Genomic DNA, 22,746 nt, shown 5'->3' with positions numbered 1-22,746 from the left:
ATCAGTTGTCATGGGCATATGACACCTTGCCTCACTCATTGCCTTATTCACATAAGGCTCTAGAGGCTAAACTTGTTGAAAACTTGGACTTTGCCCAAGACACAGCACCAAAATAGCTCTTACAAAAGGGAAAAATCAACAATGTGGTGTACTGGCCCCCAGAAAGAAAAATGTTCTCAATGCCAATATGACAGCTTGCTTCTGCATTGTTTAATCCCTTGCTTCAAGTGGATTTTTAATCACAATCTACTTTTTTTTTTTTGACACTTCTGTTTTACACGAGGATTTTTAGGTTTATTAATCGGCAATCATGGACTACCAGTACCTCCTGCTCAATCTAGGGCAGAGTAATAGGAACATGGAGTCACATTTAATCTGCATGAAACTTCACTGGGGTTCAACTTCTTCATCAGCAGAAGGAATAATTAGACAGATGATGAAGTCCCTTCTAGTGCTAAAACTTGGCTTCTTTGACACAGTCCACCAGATTTCTAGGTTAGTACTACAAACATTCCCCAAGAGACTACTAGCGACCTCCTCTGTCCGGGTCAGGATTGAAATGCAAACAAGACATGGATTCTGCTACTGAAGAACTCATCATCCTATACGTTAACGTGGACTGAGATCAACTTTCTCCTTTTGATATAAGATAATAAGGCACTAAGCTGGAGGTGTTTGGGAAGGATTGACTATAACAATAAAAATATAAGGTATTAGAGAAATCCCTTTGTTTTAAATATAAATAACTGCTTCTCTGTTTGCTATCCTAGAGAAACTAGAGCAACTGGGTGGTTATTTTAGAAGTTGCCCTGTTTTTCTCCCTTACAAAGATATACAAATTCTACTTGAAGTAATTCCTCCAGCCCTACAAATAGACATTTGGTCACTTAGGTTAAAAAACACAAATATGAGAACTAGCCATCCTGGGCTATTGGAAAAAGCAATCAATCAACAAATTTTGTCAATGGCATCTCTTGTCAGAGGAAAAGAATATGAGGTAATGCACCCCAAAACTGTTTTCATATTTATCACAAACTTTAGTAGCCTGCATCAGTGAGTTTGAAAGAGATGTAAAGTTACAGATGTGTGGACATTATAACCAGATTCCACCTCCGTGTTTCCCATGATAGAAACATACATTCTGCCGAAAGCAGGGATTTCACTTTTAATCCTATGCATATGATAAAAGTTTCACCCATCATTCCTAAAGTATACACATTTTGATGTTTTCATAGTAGTTGCAAGGGATTTGCAGCCAAACATCTAGCATCCCTTACTGTTCCCCTTTGAAAAGGTCAAACTTGGCTGGCCTTCATAAGCACTGAAGCTGCAACCTTCTTCAGGAGCATAACAGACTTAGCTGGTCATCAACAATTTCATATGCTTCTAGCTGCAAGACAAAAGCAGTGACTCAGGCTGCACCCAGGGTGCAATGGAAACACAGGGAAAAATGTCCAAATCAAACAGCATACATGCGCATTTTCCCAAGGAAATGCTTCTCTTACAGTGTCCTAGGGTTATTTCTGTTATTGTTTTGCTTTGCTGTTTAAAAACAAAAAAAAATTTTTTTTTTTTGAAATGAAGTTTTGCTCTTGTCGCCCAGGCTGGAGTATAATGGCGCAATCTTGCTTCACTGTAACCTCTGCCTCCTGGGTTCAAGCGATTCTCCAGCCTCAGCCTCTCGAATAGGCTGGGATTACAGGCACACAGCACCACGTCTGGCTAATTTTTGTATTTTTAGTAGAGACGGGGTTTCACCATGTTGGCCAGACTGGTCTCGAACTCCTGACCTCAGGTGATCCACCCACCTCCGCCTCCCAAAGTGCCAGGATTATAGGCATGAGCCACCACACCCGGCCACTGTTTAAAATTTATGTGCCATTACCTAGTTGATGGGGACCTTTACAATGGAAGATATCTCCATCAAGCCATACTAGTGAATATGGCCAACATTTGTCTGATAGCAAAAGTTCATGTGAAAAAATTCATTAGCAATCTACAGGACTATATGAAACTTACAGGTATGCTTTGAATACATAAAAAGACTTCTGGCATGGCCGAATTAAGACCTCTAGAGATTGTAATATGTGAAGAGATAACCCCATCCTACACACACCCTGCCATGTGTACTGAAAAATACATTTTAAGTACGCCAAAATTAAAGTTGCTTTGTCTAGACTTTTTAATGGCAAAATTCTAGATAATTTCATGCAAGCAAACTTTTTTCACTTTTTAATGCCTCTGATTTACCAGCATGGGCTTTAACTGCCTGCTAGATAACCCAGTGGATGTTGGGTGGTCAGCTTGGCCTCCTCTCTACTAGGTGTGAGATTAAAACTCATACCTCTGTGAAATCGCCAAAGATGATGTGACATGGACTTTTAATAAACTTCTCCCAGGGGATACAACTCATGAGCTTAAACAAAATTAGTTAAAGATCCTGCTTTGACCAAAATTGAACTAATTTCAAGCCCACAGGTCAGTGGACCCCTGGATTGCTCAACTAGGGTGAAGTCAAAGGGATTCTGGCCCAAAAAGCTTCATGTAGAACAATTGAGAAGTTTCAGGGTTTTTTCTTTTTTGTGGGTGACATGCTCTCCTTCCTAAGGCATTACCCAGCATGATTGTGTTTTGCTGTGACTAAACCCCAATCCAGGCTCTAGCCCAGAGCTGAATATTTAAAAACTCGAAGGCTGAAGACATATTACCAATAAGTTGGGAGGTAGCTCCCTGAAGTTGCCTTCGAACACCTAGAGAAGAGGAAGCACAGAAACAAACATCTAGCAGTGACATGGCTTGGAAACTAGACATTCTTCTTGTTGACTGACTAGTTACTTAACACTTACTGAGTAATTATCGGAAACCTCTTTCTGACTTGCTCCCTGTGAATCAGCTTATAGTATTGTTGATGACCGGTTCAGAACAATCAGACACAACAAATATTCTCCTTCTGCAAGTGGGTCTTATCTTAAAACAGGTCTCATCCTATGGTACAGTTTCAAAAATTCTCTGCCTAATGGCAAAGTTTGTTTGCATGTTCAGCTATAAATACATTCATCAAACAAGTACTTATTTTGTGCCTATTAAGCACCATAAGCTGACCTGGGCTTATGTCAGTAAGCAGGAAGGACAAGGTCCCTGCTCATGCTGGGTTAGAGAAGAGTCCTAAGCCCGGTGAACTGGGAACTGGTCATATCTCACCAGGGAGGGCACTTTCTTTCTTTCTTTTCTTTTCTTTTTTTTTTTTTTTTTGAGATGGATTCTTGCCCTGTCGCCCAGGCTGGATTGCAGTGGTGCAATCTCCGCTCACTGCAACCTCCGCCTCCCAGGTTTAAGCAATTCTCCTGTCTCGGCCTCCTGAGTAGCTGGGACTACAGGCACCTGCCACCACACCCGGTTAATTTTTGTATTTTAAGTAGAGACGGGGTTTCATCATGTTGGTCAGGCTGATTTCGAACTCCTGACCTCAGGTGATCCACCCACCTCGGCCTCCCAAAGTGCTGGGATTACAGGCGTGAGCCACCGCGCCTGGCCAGCACTTTCTTTTAGAGATTATTTTATAATGAAAAGGCCATTCAGGAATAAAATTAAAACCATTTCTATTAGTATGAAAACTTTTTGGAATTTCCAGAATTTCTAGTCCTGAATCATGTGCCGAAGCATATTTTCCAAATAGATTTCCTTCTCTACAGCAAAGGAGCATGATTCTAAGCATGAATAGAAATGAGGAGCCATGCTCCTGCCCGCATGAGTTTTCGTAAGACAGAGTCATCCCATTTTGAAAATGGCATAAAAATCCTGCACTATTGTATAAAAATACGTTGTTGACATGACCAAAGGCTCAAACTGTCTAAGCATTAAAAGTATCTTTATTCACTAACAAATGTCCTGTTCAAGCAGAAAAAAATATTTCCTCTAGCTGTATATGGTAAACGACTTTACATACTGTCTCCCAAATGGGCTGGCTGTGCTGAACGACAGTTGTCACACTTTGTGAAAACACCACCTTAAGTTATTGTGATGTTTAGTAAAAGGGTCTAATTATTATTATTATTATTATTATTTATTTTATTTTATTTTTTTTTTGAGACAGAGTCTCACTCTGTCTCCCAGGCTGGAGTGCAGTGGCACGATCTCAGCTCACTGCAACCTCCGCCTCCCACATTCAAGCGATTCTCCTGCCTCAGCCTCCCTGTTAGCTGGAATTACAGGTGCCCACCACAACACCCGGCTAATTTTTGTATTTTTAGTAGAGATGGGGTTTTACCACGTTGGCCAGGTTGGTCTCAAACTCCTGATCTCAAGTGATCTACCTGCCTCAGCCTCCCAAAATGCTGAGATTACAGGCGTGAGCCACTGTGCCGGGCCGGGTGTAATTATTTTTTGAAGCTTTCTTTTGTTTTTCAGAGCACATGAATAATTCTAAATCTGTTCATAACCTGTAAAATGATTTCGCCTTCATAAGCAAGCAAAATTATTAGATGTCTTATAGTCATCTCCAACCTTACCCTACAGTCATCTACTGTGTTTTTATTTACCACAGACACATCAACATTCATCACCATAAATAATATTTTTCTGTTGCAAATTTGATATCACAGGCAAAAGAAAAATAATAAACTTCTTTAAAAGTTTATTAAAAGTTTATTTAATAAACTTCTTTAAAAGTTTATCACAATGAGATGGTCTCTTGTCCTTATTACAGTCAAGTCATTTATTTTTATTTATTTATTTATTTACAGTCAAGTCATTTTAAAACGAGAGTCTCATGCTCTGGAATGCCATACTTTCCTTTGTGCTCCTCAAATAATTTCGTAAGTTCCTCCATATAGGTCTGATGTAACTCCTCAATCTGCTCCTCGGTCGGGTGCAGAATCTGATGAACAGGGATCGGGCGGCCAACTGCAAAAACAGGGAATACATCATACGTGAGGAACTAAAACCACTCCACCACAGACCGCCTCCCCTAATGCACAGCTGTGAACACAAATGCCAATCAGAATCCGTCCAGCCTGCTCACTCCAATCCTTGTTTCATTTCACTGGCTGCCTGCAGTGGTCACACCACTCCATCTGATAACAAATAAAGAACTTTCCTCCTCAGCAGACACTGGATTGTCGGGACCCTGGTGGTTTTGACTTTGAGTCAAATGAGCTACTGTGCTGACTGCAGCTGGGAGGTGAGTGGACATAGCTGTGTGTCCACGTCACCAGCTTCCTCCCTCTGGGACAGTTGACAGCCAGACCACAGTGCCCTGATTATTACTGACTGTGAATCCTCACGTCACGTGGCAGTCCTCTAGTCTGACTCTTTTCTTCTTTTTTTTTCTTTTTTCTTTTCTTTTTTTTTGAGAGAGTCTTACTCTGTCACCCAGGCTGGAGTGTAGTGGCATAGTCTTGACTCACTGCAACCTCCGCCTCCTGAGTTCAAGCCATTCTCTTGCCTTAACCTCCCACTGAGTAGCCGGGATTACAGGCTCCCACCACCATGCCCAGCTAATTTTTTTTTTTTTTTTTTTTTTGTATTTTCAGTAAAGACGAGGTTTTACCATGTTGGCCAGGCTGATCTTGAACTCCTGACCTCAAGCTGGAATTACAAGCGTAAGCCACTGGCCCGGCCTAGTCTGCCTCTTTTGAGTGTCTTTCTGAACAACTAAAAAATACATATCTTCAAGCTAAGTATCTATATTAGAGAAATACACATAAATGACGTGGATTCCATTGTTTCTAATAGTGGATAACTGAAAAACAACTAATGTCTCAATAGAAAAACTGTTAAATAAACCATGTAATAGTCATTAATAGAATCCTAGGCAGAAATTTTTAAACAATGAAATAATATAAATATGTGTATGCATACACAGGCAAATACACACAGATATCTAAGATGTATTAAGTGGAAAAATAATTTGTAAAATAATACAGTATGATCCATTTTTGAAAAAAATGTTTATATTCCCAGAAGTGTTATACATTTTTAGTGCATGGAAAAGTCTGGAAAGAGAGAGAAACATAAAAGTTCCTTTTTGGTAAGGAAGTAGGGATGGGGAAATTTCACTCTAACTGTATTATATAAATTTTCTACAAATGAGAATGCATTTGAGTTTTTCCAAATACACTAATTAAAAACAAATCTGGCAACCTCTGTACATATTTTAAAAGGTGTTTATGTAACATCTCACTTGTCTCTGATTTTTAGAAAATACAAATTCCCAAGGCTTTGGCTCTTGCGTTCACTGCGCCACCTGCTGGTCGGATGCTGCTATTGATGCCAAGGGTTGAAATGATGGGCGCAGTGACTCACGCCTGTAATCCCAACACTTGGGAGGCTGAGGCGGGTGGATCACCTGAGGTCAGGAGTTCGACCCGAGCCTGATCAACATAGCGAAACCCCATCTCTACTAAAAATACAAAAATTAGCCGGACGTGGTGGCGGGCACCTGTAATCCCAGCTATTCGGGAGACTGAGGCAGGAGAACCTCTAGAAGCTGGGAGGCAGAGGTTGCAGTGAGACCAGATTGCGCCATTGCACTTCAGCCTGGGGGACAGAGCAAGACTCCGTCTCAAAAAACAAACAAACAAACAAACAAAAACAGAAAATGTACAGGAAGTTCAATGAGGCAGCAAACTGCTGTCTCTGACTTCATTAGCTTAGGCATGAGGTCAGGTGGGCTCTAGGTAATGAACGGGACCCACAGTAGAGCGACCTTTGTCCTATCCTGAGTCACCCCATGTCGCATACGAGGTTCTGATTCATGTCAGTAAGAGTAGGTGGTTAGCTAAGCAAAATATGAACAAATGTTAAGTCACAGAGAAGGAAGAATGTGATAAATGACATCAGTATGGGAGCTGAGGGGGCACAGAGAAGGAGACACACACACACACACACACACACATCATTACTGCAACATTAATATTCTCAAATTGTTAAGAATTTAACCAGATGTAGCCTTGAAAAGCTCATGTGGTTTTCTTTGATAGCTTGGATGTCACATTTATACATAGTAGATATAAGTCCCATTTAACTCAACACAAAGAACTGGAAACAACCATCTCACTGTCAATTGTGGTTGGAAATATGGACTAGCAGAGGCTAATGTAGTGATGACGTGGAACTGGTTGCACAAAAAGCACCAGGCTGGGCTGGGTCTAGTCCCAGCTCACCAGCAAGTACCCTGAGCAAGTGACTTTCTATCTGGCCTTAATTTCCTTTCCCTTTCCCTTTCCCTTTCCCTTTCCCTTTCCCTTTCCCTTCCTTCCCTTCCTTCCCTCCTTTCCCTTCCCTCCCTTCCCTCCCCTTTCTTTCTCTTTCTTTCTTTTTTTCTTTCTTTCTTTCTCTTTCTTTCCTTCCCTTCCCTCCCTTCCCTCCCCTCCCTCCCCTTTCTTTCTCTTTCTTTTTTTCTTTCTTTCTTTCTCTTTTCTTTCTTTTCTTTCTGTCTTTCTTTTCTTTCTTTCTTCTTTCTTTCTCTCTCTATTTCTTCTTTCTTTCTTTCCTTCCTTCTCTCTCCTTCCTTCCTTTCTTTCTTTCTTTCTTTCTTTCTGTCTTTCTTTCTCTCTCTCTTTCTCTCTTTCTTTATTTCTTTCTGTCTGTCTTTCTCTCTCTCTCTCTCTTTCTTTCTTTCTTTCTTTCTTTCTTTCTTTCTTTCTTTCATTCTTTCCTCCTTTCTTTCTTCTTTTTCTTTCTTCCATGGAGTCTCACTCTGTCAACCATGCTGGACTGTAATGGTGCAGTCTAGGCTCACTGCAGTCTCCACCTCCTGGATTCAAGCAATTCTCATGCCTCAGTGTCCCAAGTAGCTGAGATTACAGGTATGTGCCACCATGCCCAGACAACTTTTCTTTTATTTTTAGTAGAGACAGGGTTCACTATGTTGGCCTTGCTGGCTTCAAACTTCTGGCTTCAAGAGATCTACCAGCCTCAGCTTCTCAAAGTGCTAGGTCGGCGTGAGCCACCACAGCCAGCCTCTGGCCTTAATTTTCACATGCATAGGACAAAAGAGTAGAACTCCAAGATCTTGAAGCTTTCTTCCAGCACTGAGCTTTACTGTTGTTTGAGGAAGATATTGAGAAATCTACATGCAAATCTACTAGCAAATCTGTGGCTTTATCAAAATAGCTTCTGTTTTCTTAGTGAAATTATTTCAGCGAGAGAGGTCAGTGTAACTATTCAGGCTGGGGGTAAGAGACCAATAAAAAGGCATAGTGATCTAAGAAGATGAAGTGTGTTGTTCTCCACTTACTTTAGTGAGGACTCGTGCATTCTGAATTAGTGAGTCTTCTTTCCTCTGAGCTATCCTACAGCTAATTTCAATCCTGTTCTTTTCTCTTTGTTTTACTACATTTCAGATGGTTCTTCTGGAGGGCTCAAGCATGCTCGTATAGAATGAATTTTTTTTTTTTTTTTTGAGACAGAGTTTTGCTCCTTCTCCCAGGCTGGAGTGAAGTGGCATGATCTCAACTCACTGCAACCTCCAGCCCCCGGGTTCAAGCGATTCTCCTGCCTCAGCCTCTCAAGTAGTTGGAATTACAGGCACACACCACCATGCCAGGCTAATTTCTGTGTTTTAGTAGAGACAGGTTTTGCATGTTAGTCAGGCTGGTCTCAAACTCCTGACCTTGGGTTATCCATCTGCCTCGGCCTCCCTAAGTGCTGGGATTACAGGCGTGAGCCACCGCACCTAGAGTGAATTTACCCTAGAGAGTGAATTTATGATCATAAGACTTATCCCTTTAAACTGTGAGATAGACACAGTCTCTTGTCTTTGCCTTATTTAGTGATAGGAAAAGTGAGGAGCTGAAAGTTCCTAAACTACACTCAAAAAAGCCCAAGAGATTAATACAACTTAAACCCAGTATTCCTGCCCCTGCTTCTTAAACTAATACCAAACCAGATTAAAGAGTAAGAAATCTTTCTCAATTGCAATTTAGGGATGAAGCCAGAAGTAACAGAACACAGATCATAATCATACCTTTACTAAATAACTCAAAAAAGCCCATCTCAGGGAAATGAGGTTGAAAGCTACCAGTCCATTAGCAATGGAAAACAACTTGCTATTGAGAGTTCGGTTCCAATATAGCTGCCCTGAAACTAACTTGTGCCTATATTGGAAATAAAGCTATTATTTATCAAGGGTCTACTAGATGTTGTTATGTCAAATCCCCAGGAAAACCTAGCAAGACAGCCATTATTGTCCCTGTTTTACAAATGAGAACAATGGACACAAGAAGGCTAATTAATTAGCTAGTCCATGGAAAAACATCATAAACCTGAATGGCAGTGTCAGAAATATAAAACTTCAGGGAATGGGCTCCAGCCAAAAGACAGAGGGATGAGGACATTGAGGTATTCACGCACCCTCTTGGCTCTAAGACGGTCACTTCACCTTCTGCAAAAGGGAGGACATATGGAGAGAACACCTGGTCAGGGCCTTGGTTCTGAGGTCCTCTAGCTTGCTTCAAATCCTAGCCCTATTTTCAGAGGCACTGGAACCAGCGAAACTCCATCTTGAATAGGGGCTGGGTAAAATAAGGCTGAGACCTACCGGGCCGCATTCCCAGATGGTTAAGGCATCCTAAGTCATAGGATGAGATAGGAGATTGGCACAAGATACAGGTCACAAAGACCTTGCTGATAAAACAGTTTGCAGTAAAGAAGCCGGCTAAAACCCACCAAAACCAAGATGGTGACGAGTGACCTCTGGTCATCCTCACTGTTACACTCCCATTAGAGCCATGACAGTTTACAAATGCCTCTATGGTCTAAAAAGGGTAAGCATAAGTAATCCACCCTCCATTTCACATATAATCAAGAAATAACCAAAAAAAAAAAAAAAAAAAAAAAAAAAAAAAAGCATGCTCTGTCTACGGAGTGGCCATTCTTTTATTCCTTTACTTTCCTAATAAACTTTCTTTCACTTTATGGACTTGCCCCGAATTCTTTCTTGCGTGAGATCCAAGAGCCTTCTCTTGGGGTATGAATCCGGACCCCTCTCCTGTAACAATATCATAACCTACCCCTAATCCCTTAGGCCCAACACTCCATTACTTGGGGTCTCAACCTACATCAAAGACCTGATGAATTATAAGCTTTCATCACATTTTACTCTTCCTTATCATGAGAACTCGAGGTCCTCATCTGTGAAGCCAGGATTAAAAACATCCCTGCCATACCCAACTCCAGTGTTGTGAGGGTCAAATAAAAAGATCTACTTGGAATTGTTCCGTAACTGCGTTATTACAAATTGGGATAGTCTTAAAAGGGTCGCTGGAGCCCTAGAAGACCAGAATTTTCTCCCTCCACAGAAAGATCTTTTTAGTACTAAGGAGAAGAAAAAAACATTTTCAACATAAGACTGAGTTAGTTGCAAACTTCTGCAAAACTCCCTTTTTACAAAACAAAGGGGGAAGAAACCCGGCTGCATCAGGCTGCTCTTAGAAATAGAATTCCTTGCCCTGGAAAAAAAGTTGCAAACGCCTACTTGTGACAGAGTCAGGAATCATAACTTTTGTTGATGTTTCACTGCTTTTTATAGCTGGTGTGCTCAACTGCTCCATTTTCCAATTCCATCCAACAATTCAAGATTAGTTATGCACGTATTGCCTTACACAGCAATCTTGCTCCAATTTCTACGGTGCTATGCTGTATTTACCTAACATGAGGGAGTTTTGTGGGCTTATGGTATACACAGCTGGAGAAGTGTTTAAAAATGGGCATTATTTTTTCTTGCGGAGGCAAGCAATAGATTTTTCATAGCAAAAAAAACCTTTGTTTTATTTTTCTGTAACTGTAAAGATTCTGTAGAGTTCATTGTTCTAATAGTTTCACGCAGGAATCGCTCTCCAAGATGCTACATAGCTGTACACTAGAGAAAAAGCAGGCAGTGGCTGTGCGGCCGACAAGGGTTAAAGGAGCAGGAACCTGGGTGTCAGATGAAGCCGGAACGCAAATCAGCGTTCACCCGTGGCTTGTGGAGGCTCAAAAGATGCCCGATGTCAGCATGTGTACATGTGAGTGTGTGTATAAAGGTCCACACACAGACACACTCACTCATGAAAGTTGATTGAGCACTTGTCTGCTGTCCCGGGTACTGAAAGGTGGAAGAATATGCCACCCTAAAATGTGCCACTTTGGCACAGAGATTATTTTGAGCTAACGGCACTAAAAACAAACAAGCAAAAAACAAAAAAGCAAGCAAACAAACAAAAAAACAACCCTCAGGTACAAGAAGGGCACTCTAACCTCCCCTTTTCTTCCTGAAAGCAGGAAACAAAATTCTGTAAAAGATGCCCTCCCTATAGTAGGAATGAAGGAACTTTATCACCAGAGATGTGGAGACAGGCCAAGAGAAATCCGTTCAGACCTTATTAAAATAACTCTTATCTTCCGTTAGTCTCTCCATTTACTTTAGCCATTTTTCCATAATTGCCTTTCTTTGTTCAACCTCATATATAAACTCAACCCTTGCCACTTCTCTGGGCCTTCATTTTCTTTTGGGGGTTCCCACATACTTGCAAAAATCTGTATGCTTTTCCCCTGTTGGCTCGTGTCAACTTCATTCTCAGGCCCAGCCAGTGACCCTAAGAGGCTAGAGGTAAAATTTTGCTTCCCCTACAACACCATGTTAGTGCCCTTAACATTATTATTTCCTTTAATCCCTTTTATTTTACAATGAAAACTTAAATTAAGTTCCCCTTTCTTTCTTTCTTTTTTTTTTTTTTTTTTTTTTGAGACAGAGTCGTGTTCTGTCACCCAGGCTGGAGTGCAGTGGCGTAATCTCAGCTCACTGCAAGCTCCGCCTCCCAGGTTCACGCCATTCTCCTGCCTCAGCCTCCTGAATAGCTGAGACTACAGGTGCCTGCCACCATGTCCTGCTAATATTTTGTATTTTCAGTAGAGACGGGGTTTCACTGTGTTAGCCTGGATGGTCTCAATCTCCTGACATCATGATCCACCCATCTCAGCCTCCCAAAGTGCTGGGATTACAGGTGTGAGCCGCCGCGCCCAGACCTTTTTTTTTTTTTTTTTTTTTTTTTTTTAAATATTTTACGAAATCCCTTACTTAGTCAGTTTTGTTTTGTTTTGTTTTGTTTGAGACAAAGTCTTGCTGTGTTGCCAGGCTGGAGTGCAGTGGCTGGAGTGACTGCAACCTCTACCTCCTGGGTTCAGTCTGCTTTTTTCCCATCAGAATCTAAAAATGACTTGAAACACAATGGATTACTTTTGTCCTCATGTGGTTTCAAACTAGTTTTATTTAAATAAAATGCATTCCCTTACCTATATTTTTTTTTAAAAAAAGAGTCAAACCGGCCGGGCGCGGTGGCTCAAGCCTGTAATCCCAGCACTTTGGGAGGCCGAGGCGGGCGGATCACGAGGTCAGGAGATCGAGACCATCCTGGCTGACACGGTGAAACCCCGTCTCTACTAAAAAATACAAAAAACTAGCCGGGCGAGGTGGCGGGCGCCTGTAGTCCCAGCTACTGGGGAGGCTGAGGCAGGAGAATTGCGTGAACCCGGGAGGCGGAGCCTGCAGTGAGCTGAGATCCGGCCACTGCACTCCAGCCTGGGCGGCAGAGCGAGACTCCGTCTCAAAAAAAAAAAAAAAAAAAAAAAGAGTCAAACCTTCAGAAGGAATACAATAAGCACTTGCCTACCCCCATTAGACGCAGCAATTTCTAACATTTTGTGCACATGTGCACACATATGTGTGTATATACATATGCATTATTATTTCTATGTTTGTAGGGCCATTTGAAAATAAGTTGGCCGGGCGCGGTGGCTCAAGCCTGTAATCCCAGCACTTTGGGAGGCCGAGACGGGCGGATCATGAGGTCAGGAGATCGAGACCATCCTGGGTAACACAGTGAAACCCCGTCTCTACTAAAAATACAAAAACTTAGCCGGGCGAGGTGGCAGGCGCCTATAGTCCCAGCTACGCGGGAGGCTGAGGCAGGAGAATGGCGTGAACCCGGGAGGCGGAGCTTGCAGTGAGCTGAGATCCGGCCACTGCACTCCAGCCTGGGTGACAGAGCGAGACTCCGTCTCAAAAAAAAAAAAAAAAAAAAAAAAAGAAAATAAGTTGTGGACATCAATGATTCAATCATGTGCATCATCCCTAAATACTTCTGCAGTATTACTTAAAAACAAGAACTATGTCCTATATAACAACACCATTATTATACTCAAGAAATGTAACCTCTTCACAATATTATTTTGTACTTAATCCATATTCAAACTTTATCAATCATCTCAATATCATTCATAATTGTTTTCCCATCAATCTACAACAGCTGTTGTGTGGTATGTCTCTGAGGACCCCCTCCCTCTTGTCTCTTATGACACTGATATTTTTAAAGAGTCCAGGCCAGTTGTTCTGTACAACGTTCCACAGTCTGGATTTGTCTGATTATTTCCTCATGATTTGATTCAGATTAACATTTTGGCAAGTTACTTACACAGGGAAATAGAAACACATTTTAAAGCTCTCAACAAGCTGGTCAGGAGGCCTTTACTCCATTTACCAACCTGCATTTGCCTAGCACCTGGAGTCTAGACTGCCTTCCATGTATCATGACATTTAATCCCCATAATATCCCTGTGAGAAGACAGAATAATTATAACGGTCTCTTCTTTCACAGTTGTAAACTCTGAGGTTCAGAGAAGATAAATGAAACATTCAAAGTCACACAGAGTCAGACCTCAGAACCACACCACTTCCTTCTGTACATCCAGCTGCTGCGTAATAAATGCCTTCTTAATGCCAAGATCAATCTCTACGTGGCTAGCGCTGGAGCGTCAGCCACAAGCCATCAGGGCAGGACTACGGATGGAAAGAACCCCCTCCTTTCCCCTCCCCTCCCATACCCACCCTTTCTCTCTCTTTGTTTCTCTCTCTCTCTCTTCTTTCTCTTTCCTTCCTTCCTTCCTTTCTTCCCTCCCTCTCTCCCTCTCTCTCTCTCTTTCTCTCTTTTTCTTTCTCTTTCTTCTTCCTTCCTTCCCTCCCTCTCTCCCTCCCTCTCTCTCTCTCTCTCTTTCTTTTTCTTTGTGTCTTTCCTTCCTTCCTTCCTCCTTTCCTTCTCTCTTTAATTCCTTCTTTCTCCCTCCTCCTCCTCCTCCTTCTTCTTCCTCTTCTTCTCCTTCTTCTTCTTTCTCTCTCTCTCTCTCTCTCTTTTTCTCTCTTTCTTTCGAGACAGAGTCTCACTCTGTCACCCAGGCTGGAGTGCAGTGGCACGATCTCTGCTCACTGAAACCTCCACCTCCCAGTTTCAAGAGATTCTCATGCCTCTTCCTCCTGACTAGCTGGGATTACAGGTGCCCACCACCACACCCTGATAATTTCTGTAATTTGTAGCAGAGATGGGGTTTCACCATGTTGGTCAGCCTGGTCTTGAACTCCTAACCTCAGGTGATCTGCCTGCCTTGGCCTCCCAAAGTGCTGGGGTTACAGGTGTGAGCCTCTATGCCCGGCCTCTTTCTTTTTAAAATTTTATGACACTTACCGAGGCAAGGGAACCCACTTCTTACTCGTATTTTTGTATTTTTCCAATGCTGTCAAAAGAATAAAAATAAAATATCACATCCATAATTAGAAGATGGGCTCAGGGGTTAATACGACTCAATGAGAGCCTTGTGGCTGGAAGAGATGGGATGGGGGCCCTTTCTGTGCCACAAGCAGAAATAGTTGATGAGCCTGTCTGCGTGTCTATAATTTGATGAATCTAACATTGGGAAGAGGGAAAGCCCTTCTTTATGGCAAAATGTCAACTAATTAATATAGAAGGAATGCTGGAATTAGAAATTCGCCAGTTTGCAACCATGACGGCAAGCACTGATTTAGGCACGAATTATCAATGGGTATTAAAGCCATCAAGTAAAATGTGATGAGAGACGGGATAATTTTACACTTCTCTAAGTACCACTATCCCCAGGTTATTTGTTAATAATGAAGAGAAAATGGGGCCGGGGTGGGTGGCTCACGCCTGTAATCCCAGCACTTCGGGAGGCCGAGGTGGGCAGATCACCTGAGGTCAGGAGTTCGAGACCATCCTGGCCAACACAGTGAAACCTCGTCTCTACTAAAAATACAAAAATTAGGCAGGCCTGGTGGTGGGTGCCTGTAGTCCCAGCTACTTGGGAGACTGAGGCAGGAGAATCGCTTGAACCCAGGAGGCAGAGGTTGCAGTGAGCCAAGATTGCGCCACTGCACTCCAGCCTGGGTGACAGAGCGAGACTCCTGTCAAAAAAAAAAAAAAAAAAAAAAAAAAAAAAAAAAAAACCAATTACAGTGAAACAGGCCTAATGAAAGCCTAATTTGTTTACGCACAAGTGTTTCTTGAGCTTCTACTCTGTGGGTACTAGGAACACACAGAGAACAGATGAGCCGAAATCCCTGTCCTCGTGGGGCTCTGTGAGACGGAAACAGAAAATGCAATGTTCCTCCAAGGAACTGCAATGCTTTACATGTTTTTCTGAAAGTCTAAATTTATTTAAATTGTCTTTCCTGGTAATCCTGATGGATGTGACATTTAAATCAGTTTTTCTCAATTATATAATGAATACAGTATCAGTGACCATTTTATTATACTATGATATAGTGATAATAGCATTCAGAAAACACATAAATTGCATACTATTTCTAAAGTGTGTAAGGAAAATGTATACAGTAGGAGCTTCTTTACAAATTATGCCCATTGAGAATGTTCCTTAGCAGGGAAGAGAGGATTTAGATGGAGGATGCATAGAAACCTAATGGTTTAGCAAGATATGGCATAAAAAAATATGTAGAGAGGGTAACTGTGACCTGAATATGTCACTTTGCATTTAGTAAGAACACATTTTTCAGAGGATTTAATGACTAGGACATTAACAGACAAAACAATCACAGTGATAGTGAGAATCTCTAAAGCTGAAATGAACAAACACTCTGGTTGTGCCCACTGAGGATACTGTTGTAAAAAGTGTGTGGGAAACCATTTTATTTATTTATTTATTTAATTTTTTGCGATGGAGTCTCACTCAGTCGCCCAGGCTGGAGTGCAGTGGTGCAATCTCGGCTCACTGCAAGCTCCTCCTCCCGGGTTCACGCCACTCTCCTGCCTCAGCCTCCTGAGTAGCTGGGACTACAGGTGCCCACCACCACTCCCGGCTAACTTTTAAATATTTTTTAGTAGAGACGGGGTTTCACTGTGTTAACCAGGATGGTCTCGATCTCCTGACCCCATGATCCGCCCACCTCGGCCTCCCAAAGTTCTGGCATTATAGGCGTGAGCCACCACGGCCGGCCGTGGGAAACTATTAAAGGATGGAGAATCCAGGCTTCTCTGAACACCTGTGAGAGGATTGTAGCTAAGGTGATAATTTAGGATGAATCCAACTAATACTGAGTGAGTTGATGGTTATCTTATGACGTAAGGTAGTGCTTACTTAAGTTAATAAAGTAGGAGAGGGAGCACAGGGACCACAAAATAACTTGCCGTTCTGAGATGCTGCCTGAATTCTTCCCAGGGTAGGACAGGGAGAACTCACATTGGGGAGTCAGCAATGAAGCCACACTGCATGTCAAGTGCATGATTTAAAATAGAAATGAACACAGTCATTGACATCACTGTTTCAGCCTCATATTGTGTTTTATTCTCTGTGGCATTTGATTGACACATGGCTTTACTTTTTTATGGAATTGTAAATGTTCTATCCTCCACTTGTGTTTTTTCAAGTAACTAAAAGTCTTTAAATACAGTCTTGAGGGTCTGGTTCACACAAATCGAGATGCTCTACATTACTGGCTCCCATTCTTATACCTTCAGATCATAGCTGCTGAGTCTTTATGAAGCACATATGGAACATATTCTTAGCTTGGGTTTTTAAATGTTTTAAACAACAATGGGATATTGAGGATGATACAGACTAATAATCATTGTAACTATTTGCAGGGTAAGTAGAGGGAGGGACTGAAGCAATTTTCCCCTTTCTGAATGTTTAAGAGAAGCACATTGGACAAGTATAAGTGAAAACAAGTTAACAGAGTTGCAGTTTTCCAGTCTTGACAACTAATTCAGATTCAGTCATTCCATTCGACCCCTGGCTGATGATTATTTGTCAGTAGAGGTGTAACTGGGCGATATCAAATGGCAAACAATTAAAAAAAAAAAAAAAAAAAGCTTGACCAGGTGACAAGTGCAATCATTTAAGTCAACAGACTGCACTGGCTTTCAGCATCAACAGCTTATTTCATCTGAGCATATGATTACACTTCATTAAACTTTTAGTTCCTAATATCATGCCTTACAATTTCCTTTATATCATCCCCAAAGCTAACAATAGTACTTAGCACATAAAAGATAAAAAATGATTAATGAATATTATACCAAAAAAGTAACCAGCTTATCTTGAACAATACCATTGCAAACTTAAATTTATCTCAATATTCCCATTACCCTAACTGATCAAGCCTGTTAACATTCCATTGCATTAAATACAGCATTTAAGAATAATGTCATGTGAAATCCATTTCTGCTCCAGTTTTTCAGTTAACACCAGCTCTCGAATACTCAGCAAGACACCATCTCGCAAAAGGAAGGAATATTGAGAAATATCTCCCAACAGGTAAAATCTCCTCAAGCCCAGAACATGAAGCCTGAAGAAAGTCTGAAGCGTGTGGCTGAAAAACTCTGTCATGAACTCTGGAACAAAGCTGGAGTACACAGGTGCAACCCATGTCCAGAAAAATAGAAGGTGTATAGGGACAATGGCTACCAGTTCTATAAAAATAGCAAAAGTTGTCTGGGAGAGGTGGGATTATGCCTGTAATCCCAGCACTTTGGGAGACTGAGGTGGGTGGATCACGAGGTCAAGTGATCGAGACCATTCTGGCCAACATGATGAAACCCCGTCTGTACTAAAAATATAAAAATTAGCTGGGAGTGGTGGCGTAAGCCTGTAGTCCCAGCTACTTGGGAGCCTGAGGCAGGAGAATTGCTTGAACCTGGGAGGCGGAGGTTGCAGTGAGCAGAGATCGTGCCACTGCACTCCAGCCTGGCGACAGAGTGAGACTCAGTCTTAAAAAAAAAAAAAGACAGCAAAAGTTGGCAAAAATGTAAATATATCTGCATTGCTAAGAACTCTACCATCCAAAGATAAACACACAAGAAATGCTGGAGTTTGCCATGCCTCAAAGCTACTCTGAGTTTTTCTACTCTTATTGGACAGGGCTCTTCCACTTGGGCAATGGCAAGGCCTGACTCTGGAAGGATGGAACTCCTTACTCTTTTGAACTCTTTGATATTATAATAGGTTGCACCACCCTAAGAAGCAGAGGCTGTGTGACCATCCTCAATGGAAAGGCTTTCTCAAAGAACTGCTGAGAGTTGAGGTGGTATGTGTGTGAGAGGAGGGTGGCAAATGGTGAAGCCAGAGACCCTCCACTAACACCCCTGAATCATTAGGTGAAGGTGATTGATTCTCCAGCTGCAACTACCAACAACAGAGTAGGTAAGTGAGGTCAACGCAAGGGCTACTTGAGACATTGGGAAATGAGACATAATCATGAAAGACCATCTCTCTGACTAGTACAAGATGGGTTCTCATGTTTCCTGTTCAGGATCATCAGCATTTCCGAGATAGGGTCCATACACATATTTACCAGTCACAAGAAGTCCTATTCATATGCCACCAACCAGCCTCAGAAATCCATAGTGTCATCTACCTTCTTGGCTTAGAGATAACATTTAGCTTTCTTTCTTCTCAACATCTAGTGTCACCTCCCTGTTTCCATGTCATCCTTACCCTTGGGGGATTGAGAAACTTTTTGAAGTAGAGGAAATACATGGAAGTAACATCTTTTGTCCTGACAGTCAAGTAGTTCACGAGAAGTTAGCAATCACTCCCCAGATTGTGCCACCAAATGCACAAGGAATCTTTATTTTGTTTCAGGTCATACTATTCATTTTCCAATCTTTCACTAAAGACCTCATCTGCTATGTCTATGGCCTGCTTTCCTACGGGGATGTCTCTTGTTATAAGAATCTCAGTGTCTTATAAACATAAGTTCCTGTGTCCATTAAGAGTCTGATAATTCGGGCCGGGCACGGTGGCTCAGGCCTGTAATCCTAGCACTTTGGGAGGCCAAGGCAGGCGGATCACGAGGTCAGGAGATCGAGACCATCCTGGCTAACATAGTGAAACCCCATCTCTACTAAAAATACAAAAAGTAGCTGGGAGTGGTGGCGGGCGCCTGTAGTCCCAGCCACTCAGGAGGCTGAGGCAGGAGAATGGCATGAACCTGGGAGGCGGAGCTTGCGGTGAACTGAGATCCTGCCACTGCACTCCAGCCTGAGCAAAAAAAAAAAAAAAAAAAAAAAAAAGAGTCTGATAATTCGGTCCTATAATTCATGAGCATGACGACCGGGTGCTCACAGGCACTTGTGAGATGTACCACCCTCTGAACCTTGTTACAACATCAGCACTTTACCCATATCACCTGAAGGACAAAAAAAAGATTCTGAAGCCAGGTGCGGTGGCTCACGCCTGTAATCCCAGCATTTTGGGAGGCTGAGGTGGATGGATTGCCGGAGGTCAGGAGTTCGAGACCAGCCTGGCCAACAGAGTGAAATCCCGTCTCTACTAAAAATACAAAACATTAGCTGAGTGTAGTGGTGGGTGCCTATAATCCCAGTTACTAGGGAGGCTGAGGCAGGAGAATTGCTTGAACCCACGAGGCAGAGGTTGCAGATCATGCCAGTGCACTCCAGTCTAGGTGACAAGAGCGAAACTCCATCTCAAAAAAAAAAAAAAAAAAAAAAAAAAATTCTGATAATTGTCTCCCTTCCATAGGAATTTCTCCCAGGAAAGAAATATATCCCCAATTCAGTTCCATATCAGAATTACTCTCCTCCATATTCCCTTCAGAGAGATTGGAAAACAGAAAAACAGTCACTCTTCACATGTGTCTATAATAGTTTGATTTCAGTTCCTATTTTCTTCCATTTGATCCATATTTATGCCTTTCAAATACTTAAGATTTAATAATAATAAATGTAAACACTGTGGAAAAAAAAGTCATGTAATTGCACATTAAATGGCAAGCACTTATAAACTGACGGTAGTAAAATCCTAGCCTAGCGAAACAGACCTAAAACAATATTTGACTATATTTCAATTTTACTTAATGGTGAACATATTACTTCCAGTTTCATAATAAGTTTATAGTTTTAGTAATTCTGCCATTAGTGCCTGGCTCAGCACTTTCTCATTTTAGCTCTCCAATCCTCTTCCCATCTGAGGAGCTAAATACTTTGCTCCTGGGTTTTTGTTTTTGTTTTTTCGAGATACGGTCTTGCTCTGTCATCCAGGCTATAGTGTCGTGGTGCAATCATAGCTCACTCCAACCTCCGACTCCTGGGCTCAAGTGCTCCTCCTGCCACAGCCTCCCAAAGCACTGGGATTACAAGCACATGCCATAGTGCCCTGCTAATTTTTAAAATTTTTAGTAGAGATGAGGTCCAGCTTTGTTGCCAGTCTGGTCTCAAACTTCTGGGCTCAGGCATCCCTCCTGTCTCAGCCTCCCAAAGTGCTGGGATTACAGGTGTGTGCCATCACACTTGGCCAACTCCTCAGTATTTTTATCAACATGGTCACTTGGCCAGCGCCTCAGTATTTTTATCAACATGGTCTTCACCCTCCTCCCTCAATTGGATTCTCCCAAACATGCAGCTTTTTAAACTAAAATGAGTCTAACTAACAGCAGAATTGACAAGGAATGCAAACAAATCAGCAAGAATAAAACAAACAATCCCATCAAAAAGTGGGCTAAGGAAATGAATAGATAATTCTGAAAAGAAGAGATACAAATGCCCAACAAACATATGAAAAAATGCTCAACATCACTAATGATCAGGGAAATGCAAATCAAAATCATAATGCAATACCACCTTACTCCTGCAAGAATGGCCACAATCAAAAATTCAAAAAATCATAGATGTCGGTGTGGATGTAGTGAAAAGGGAACACTTTCACACTGCTGGTAGGAATATAAACTAGTACAACCACTAGGGAAAACTGTAGAGATTCCTTAAAGAATTAAAAGTAGAACTACCATTTGATCTAGCAATCCCACTACTGGGTATCTACCCAGAGGGAAAGAAGTCATTATATGAAAAATATACTTGCACACACATGTTTATAGCAGCACAATTTGCAATTGCAAAAATATGGAACCAGCCCAAATGCCCATCAGTCATTGAGTGGATAAGGAAATTGTTTATATATATATATATATATATATACACACACACACACACACACACACACACCATGGTGTTTATATATATAAACACCATATATATATATATATAAATACCATGGACTACTACTTAGCCATAAGAAGTAATGAAATAATGACATTTGCAGCAACCTGCATGGAATTGGAAACCACTATTCTAAGTGAAGTAATTCAGGAATGGAAAACCAAACATCGTATGTTCTCACTTATAAGTGGGAGCTAAGTTATGAGGACACAAAGGCATGAAGAATGATACAATGGACCTTGGGGACTCAGGGGAAAGAGCAGGAGAGGGGTGAGGAATAACAGACTACATATTGGGTAGAGTATACACTGCTGCGGTGATGGGTGCACCAAAATCTCAGAAATCACCACTAAAGAACTTATTCATGTAACCAAATACCACCTGTTTCCCAAAAACCTATGGAAATAAAAAAAATAAAATGAGTCTATAGCAGAATAGCAGAATATATATAAAATAGCTAGCTGCAAAAAAAAAAAAAAAAAAAAAACTTTTGCTATAGAAACTGATGCCTATGTGAACTGAACATAATGAGGACACTTATCACACAGAAATTTTCATCTCTCCATAAACTCTGGTATAACTTGTCATCAAAGAATTGATATATTATAATCAGCTGGCACAGAGAAATAGATTCATTATAGAGTATTAGAAACTTTATTTTGAAAATTGGATTTTACTTGTAATTCAATAGCTGTATTCTTGAAAGTAATCAATTCCTATTCTAGTGGAAAATGTAGTCATTTCATAAATCAAAGGAATACCAGAAACAAAACTCAGATGACATCTACAGGATTATTATTTCAGGAAGTTCTTACTCAAAGCCACTTTCCTTGCATTAGCATCTCAATCAATAACAAGAAACATTGCTTAAAGTAAGCTAATAATTGTAGTCATTTTATGTACATACCAACAGTGTGGATGGCTTTCCTATAGGGCATTAGGCCAAAATTGTACTGAAAAACTCCCCTGGCATGAAACAGGGGCAAAGCAAACCCCATGATCTTCTGTAGTTTATCTTGAACAGTTCTAATCCATGAGCCTTCGGGGTTGTCAACTTGTTTAAACAGTTCATTTTCACCAAAAGAAAACACTGGGACCAGAGAGGCACTGCAACAACAAAGGGGACGGGTGAGAATATTCAATGAAAAGGATTCAAAATAATTTATTTTGTTTAGCTGACTCTTGCAACAAATTCTGAAAAAATTTTTAAACGTGCCCAAGCCTTCCTGTATTGCTAACTTCACGTTCATTGAAACTGTCTTAAACTTAACATTCTTTAGGGAGGAATTTCAGCAGGCTAGCCTTAGTGGGATTTTATTCTATAGAAAATTAGGGTTCCAGGAAGCTTCTCTTTTATCTATAGCTTTGGCCACTGTTGATTTCGCTGGAAAATTACACTGTGTGTATAGAATGTTGGTGTTTATTGTTGTTCTCGTTGTTTTGCTTTTAG

The 22,746-nt window shown here is 41.3% G+C and overlaps 1 protein-coding gene and 1 non-coding gene across 2 annotated transcripts in view; one reads left to right on the top strand and one right to left on the bottom strand.

Annotated features, from left to right (window-relative positions):
• Positions 1-4,691: 4,691 nt before the first annotated feature.
• The window catches only part of LOC105481308 (monoacylglycerol O-acyltransferase 1), a 41,507-nt gene continuing 23,452 nt past the window's right edge, over positions 4,692-22,746 (bottom strand). Inside the window, exons 5-6 of the mRNA XM_011740814.2 lie at positions 22,204-22,403; positions 4,692-4,902 (exon numbers count right to left, since the gene is read on the bottom strand). Of these exons, the coding sequence (XP_011739116.2) occupies positions 4,748-4,902; positions 22,204-22,403 (355 nt within the window). The 3' untranslated portion in view covers positions 4,692-4,747. The remainder of the gene's footprint in view (positions 4,903-22,203; positions 22,404-22,746) is intronic.
• On the top strand, positions 19,371-19,472 carry LOC112426565 (small nucleolar RNA U13). Its single transcript, XR_003017953.2, has one exon. It is a non-coding gene; the product is annotated as a small nucleolar RNA U13 (small nucleolar RNA).

This window comes from Macaca nemestrina, chromosome 11 (assembly GCF_043159975.1).
Source record: "Macaca nemestrina isolate mMacNem1 chromosome 11, mMacNem.hap1, whole genome shotgun sequence".
Lineage (NCBI taxonomy): Eukaryota > Metazoa > Chordata > Mammalia > Primates > Cercopithecidae > Macaca > Macaca nemestrina.
Note: the sequence above shows the minus strand (reverse complement) of the source record. Positions and strands in the feature narration are given on the sequence as shown.